At 37.1% G+C, this 5492-nt stretch overlaps 1 protein-coding gene across 1 annotated transcript; it reads left to right on the forward strand.

Moving 5' to 3' along the window:
* Positions 1 to 3992: 3992 nt before the first annotated feature.
* LOC108748511 (histone-lysine N-methyltransferase SETMAR-like) lies at positions 3993 to 5090 on the forward strand. The gene has a single exon (XM_018486740.1). It carries the CDS (start codon positions 3993 to 3995, stop codon positions 5088 to 5090), a length of 1098 nt encoding a protein of 365 aa, XP_018342242.1.
* The last annotated feature ends 402 nt before the right edge of the window (positions 5091 to 5492 follow it).

Consider the following 5492-nt stretch of genomic DNA (forward strand, 5'->3'; position numbering starts at 1 on the left):
TCAATTACCAGTGTTTTATGGTTCAAAGGATGATAACGTGGATCATTGGTTGCGTAAAATCGAGCACGCTACTGCTGTTCATGGGGTTAACGACAGTGTAAACTATTAAAGCTGCGACCAACAAGCTACAGAAACTAGCAAAAGATTGGTTTGATATGGACAATGGATCTCTAATGGATTCATGGTTCGTCTTCAGGGAAGCTCTCATTAAAAGATTCAGGCGACGAGTATCTTTTACAAGGGTGATGAAGAAAGCGGACGCCTGTCGTTGAAATTTATCTAAGAAAAGTTTTATGGAATATGCTGCAAAGAAGATTAAGATACTTCAACCTTTACAGCTTGAACAGGAAAATATTATCAGTTTATTAGTTGGAGAAACTAATAATTTCTCTGTTAGAAATACTGCTGCGGCAATCAACGTTGAAACAGTCGACGAGTTCCTGGAAAGAATACGTCAATTTACTAATACGAGTATGGCGACACAGAAGAAATCGCCTCTACCTTTAGTAAGAAAGGAAAAATTACATATAAAACATGTAATATATATATAGGTTTTATATAATATTTTATATAAAACATTTTTTCTCGAGTGTTTAATAATTATTATTTATGTATAAGGTAGTAATTATCAAAAGTTTCATAAGCAACTATGAAAAGATTTGTAGTTACTATCAATTATTATTAGTACTATCATTATCACTCAGTTTATTATTAACGTAGTGATATTTATCAAGTATAAGATAATAACTATCAATGATTTACAGTTTATTATTATGATCGATTATCAAATGTCTAATTGTAAATAAGGTTATTATCAAGTATGAGACAGTTACTATTTTCAACATTTGATAATAAACATGAAAATGGTAATGTATTATCAACAATTTAATAACTACAAAATGTTTTATTATTAAATGTAAGATAGCAACTATCAAAAATTTTATAGCAACTATGAAAAGATTTCTAGTTACCATCAATTTTGTTAGTACTATCATTCTGACTTATAGTTTACTATCTATATAATGATATTTATTATTAAGTATAAAGCAATAACTATCAATGTCAAAAATTATAATACTTCACAGTTTATTATAATTTTTTGATAATTACCATCAAAATTTCATAGTACACTAGTTACTTTGAAATAAGAGATAATATTAGGAGGGTTACCAAGTGCGTTCCTCTCGCCGATTACTTTAGCGATCGAATGGAGTAGAACGTGGCTCCTCCTCCCGCAGAGCGGACATCAGCACTCTTTGGAGACGACCAACAGCCAAGGATGCAATCCCTCTTCCCACCAGAAGCGGGAAAAATTTCGACAAAAGAAAGAACGTGATCGATGGTTTCCTTTGCTAAATATCCGCTGTTTTTCTCAATCATCTGCGCCAGCGCCCTTTAAGAATCAAGGTAAGGATTCCTTGTCGTCTTATAATATAGATCGCTGAGCGCCTAGCGGTCGAGTAGAGTGAAAGATGGTTTCTGTTCCCACAACTGAACAGTCGGATTTTTTAAATCTAAACTTACCCTCAGATACCCAGGTGCTAACCTCGAATCTCGCCGAAGGTTTTCAATCATCCACGATATCTTTTTGAAATCCTGATGGCACCAGCTTCCATTCAGAAAGAGGCTCATTACAGATGATGCCCATTTTAGATTCATCTAAGCATAAGATGTAGATCCTGAAGGATAAGGGATCCAAATAGCAGAGCGTTTCGGCAAAATCATACAAATCGGTGATTGCTTATAATGCTGGCAACTTGTTGTGGATTTATCTTCAACAATTTTTGAATATACCGACATTGTAGCAATAGGCAGACAACAACAGGTATTGCCATCAGTGTAACAGCAAGACGGCTGCATCAATGTTATCTTGCTTTATCGGCAATAGAACAGCATTGTATGATGCTGCTATTATTATGGCAATATAATGACGATTTCAAAGTTGTCGACAAATTGCTGGCAAATTGCTACGCAACATTTTTATATGGAGGCGTTAAGTTACCAATTATGTCCAATAAGGTTGCTGCAATTCTAGTAGCAATAAATATTTAGTAAGGCATACTAAGTAATGCAACATGCCAATAACAAGCTACCATAGACACGTTGCTATCTGAAAAGCATAACTCACTTCACACTCAATCAGAGTCCAGAGACCGATGCTTCCATTCAATGAAAGGTGAACATTGTATTTGATACCTCAGGTAAGATGTCTATATCTCAAGAAAGCAACTGTTTTACAAGAACCGTCCAAGGACCAATTCCTCTCTCACTGTGCCTTATTATTGAAAATTCTTCAATAAAAAAATTCATCTTGAGCTTGTGAAAGACATCCATACATCCTCTCTATATTAAATCACAGAAATGGCAAATGGCCCTTACTCAATTCTTTCAGAAACTCGAATAGCCACTTTCATCAGGGCTTCGGTATTCTAACAGTGTAGATACTGGCGCGAGTTGCTCAAAATCCATCGTGGCACAAAAATTGGCCTGGCCGAGTCAAATGATAAAATAGTTATCAACTTAATTAATTGTTTTCGGGACGATGCTGATTTTGCTACAGATTCCAGTTATGGAATAAAGATCAGATAATTGTATCTCAAACAGCTATAAGGATACATTGTCTAAGTGGGAAGCCTCTCGTCATGCTATTATGAACAGTTCGCAAATAGTAGCCGCTTTAATACGAGCTTCTAACAGGATTTGATATTAAAGAGGACTGCAGTCGGCATTCATCAATTTCACTTCACGTCCAAACTTGCGCTTGTAAGATTACTGAGTTCCCCAAAAGAGTCTGTTTTCTCTTACGCAATGACACGACATTACACATCTTATTGCCTCACCAAGAGTTTTCTAAGACGGCCATGCGCTTTGCCGGTGGTTTATTTTTTTGAACGGATGGGGCATGTCTCAGGAAAGTGTGTGTATAACGCGATACAAATCTTTGTTCAAAGTTACGCCTTTCGTCGTTTCTCAATGAATCTTTGCAATTGCGAGATTCTTAAAATTGTCAGTGTCAGAGCGCTGCCCTACATTAGTAGAGGCGGATTTTTCCAATTTTTTTATTTCACCGAGATTGTAGAGGTAAAAAACAAATCCAAAGAGCTATATTATTATAATTATAGCATTATTGTATTATCACGCCATTATATGGTAGGATCAATTTTATATTACTATTCGTTCATGTAGTGATAACGAAGACCACCTATGCTATTAACAACGACATCAACTAGACCGGCCATTATCATATTCGATTATCATTCTAACATTCAGCATTATTGGTACGAATTTCGCACTTAGTACCGTGCACTTTCCTTTGAGACTTCTATTCTCTAGCTTTTGGATATCGAAGTTAATAAGCATCTCTATCCTTTTCGGACTTAACTCTTCGAGGTCAGCTGATTTATGGAAATTCCACAACCATTGTCAATTTGGTGCTTCTACTTGCCCGCTGAACGCCAATTGAGCTCACGTCTCTAAATTAATTCATCTCATAGGGGGATTTGGATATCTTTAGCATATTAATCTTATGTAACATAGTTTCCCAAACTTTTTTAACTCACGGACGAACGTGCCCCCAGGACTAGCAATATCTGTAGATTTCCTCGAGTCTCACTGGTCAGTCTAGTGATCCTTGAATATCCTTGAATTCTGGAATTATACTGGAATTTTATATATTTTGGAAAGTTCTTAAAAAAACCTCTGGAATTTTAGGGCTGACCTAGAATTTTTTATTCTTTTATTTAAAAAAATTAAAATTAAATTGCGAAAAAAGAAAGAATTTATTCCAAATTTGTTATCATTTTAAATCATGTCATATACTACATGGAAAGTCCCGGGATTTTTCAATAAGTGGCGCCACTAGAAAATGAACATGACTCATTTCGAGAGGCTCATCTGTCTCTAGTTTATGTATGAAGTTTCATGACATTTCGTCCATTCGTTTACAGTCGTTTTAATGACGCTACTTTCGCCTTCGTAAAAAAAATGGAAAAATGGAATATCGCATCTTGATCAAACATTGTTTTTTGATGGGAAAAACTTCTGAACAATCATTGCAATGGTTGCAGAAATGTTATCCCACATCTGTTCCTTCGAGAACAACAGTTTATCAGTGGTTTAGTGAATTTAAAATGGGTCGTACAAGCACCGAAGACGCACCTCGCTCTGGAAGGCCAAAAGAGGCTACGAATGCGGAAATCATAAAGCAAGTGCATCGAATCGTTTTGAGTGATCGTAAAGTGAAGTTGCGCGAGTTAGCTGAAGCCGTGGGCATCTCAAAAGAACGGGCGGGATACATTTTGCACGATCTTTTGGAGATGAAAAAGCTATCTGCGCGATGGGTGCCGCGTTTGCTGACCGTCGACCAAAAACAGCAGCGCGTTGATGATTCAACGGCCGGTTTGGCGTTGTTGCAGCGTAATCGAGCGGACTTTTTTCGATGTTTTGTGACAATGGATGAAACGTGGGTCCATTACCATACGCCTGAGTCCAATAGGCAGTCTGCAGAGTGGCTGGAAAGCCACGAAAGCCGACCAAAGACACCAAAAAACCAACGCTCGACCGGGAAGGTTATGGCCTCCGTTCTTTGGGATGCGCATGGCATAATCTTCATCGATTACCTTCAGAAGGGAAGAACAGTCACAGGAGAATATTGTGCAACGTTATTGGACAAACTGAACGACGAAATAAAGAAAAAACGGCTCCATATGGCGAAGAAAAAAGTTCTGTACCATCACGATAACGCACCGTCCTTGAAAGCAATGGCCAAATTAGACCAATTTCAATTCGAATTGGTTGCTCACCAACCGTATTCTCCAGACTTGGCCCCCAGCGACTATAATATCTGTTCCCAAACCTCAAGCGGTGGCTCCAGGGAAAGAGATTCAGATCGAATGAGGAAGTCATCGCGGAAACCGAGGAGTATTTCGAAGGCTTGGACGTTTCGTACTACAGAAAGGGCATCAAAATGTTGGAAAATCGCTATACCAAGTGTATCGCCCTCGAAGGCAACTATGTTGAGGAATAAATATAACTTTGCCCAAAAAACGCTTGTTTTCATTAAAAATCCCGGGACTTTTCAGCCCATGTAGTAGTATCCTAACTTAATACTTCTAACTTGATAGTACAAAGCATATAACTGTGCAAATCAATTAAAATTAATCAAGTAATAGAATTAATCAATGGATATATCCTGAAAAAATTAGGATTTTTTAACTAGAATGTCCTGGAGTTATCTTTGAATGGATTAGTCAGATTTCACAGGACACCCTGCTGGTGGACGATGACGATCCACTTTGAGAAATTTTAAGTCTTAAGTCATGAATTATCTATTGAAGCTTTGACATCATCGTAATAATCGAAAAATAACGTTTATACCATGTATGCTTGCATGCACTCTATATCCATCGCAATTTCTTTATACATAATTTGCGTTCTGATTTGGATGTAATTATTGAAGTTTGATTGCCCTAATATATTCTCTAGTTTCGGCT

The sequence above is a fragment of the Trachymyrmex septentrionalis genome, unplaced genomic scaffold, assembly GCF_001594115.1.
Source record: "Trachymyrmex septentrionalis isolate Tsep2-gDNA-1 unplaced genomic scaffold, Tsep1.0 scaffold225, whole genome shotgun sequence".
NCBI lineage: Eukaryota > Metazoa > Arthropoda > Insecta > Hymenoptera > Formicidae > Trachymyrmex > Trachymyrmex septentrionalis.

Coding starts and splice junctions, on each gene's coding strand:
- LOC108748511 (XM_018486740.1), top strand. CDS start 3,993: ATGGAATATCGCATCTTGATCAAACATTGTTTTTTGATGGGAAAAACT.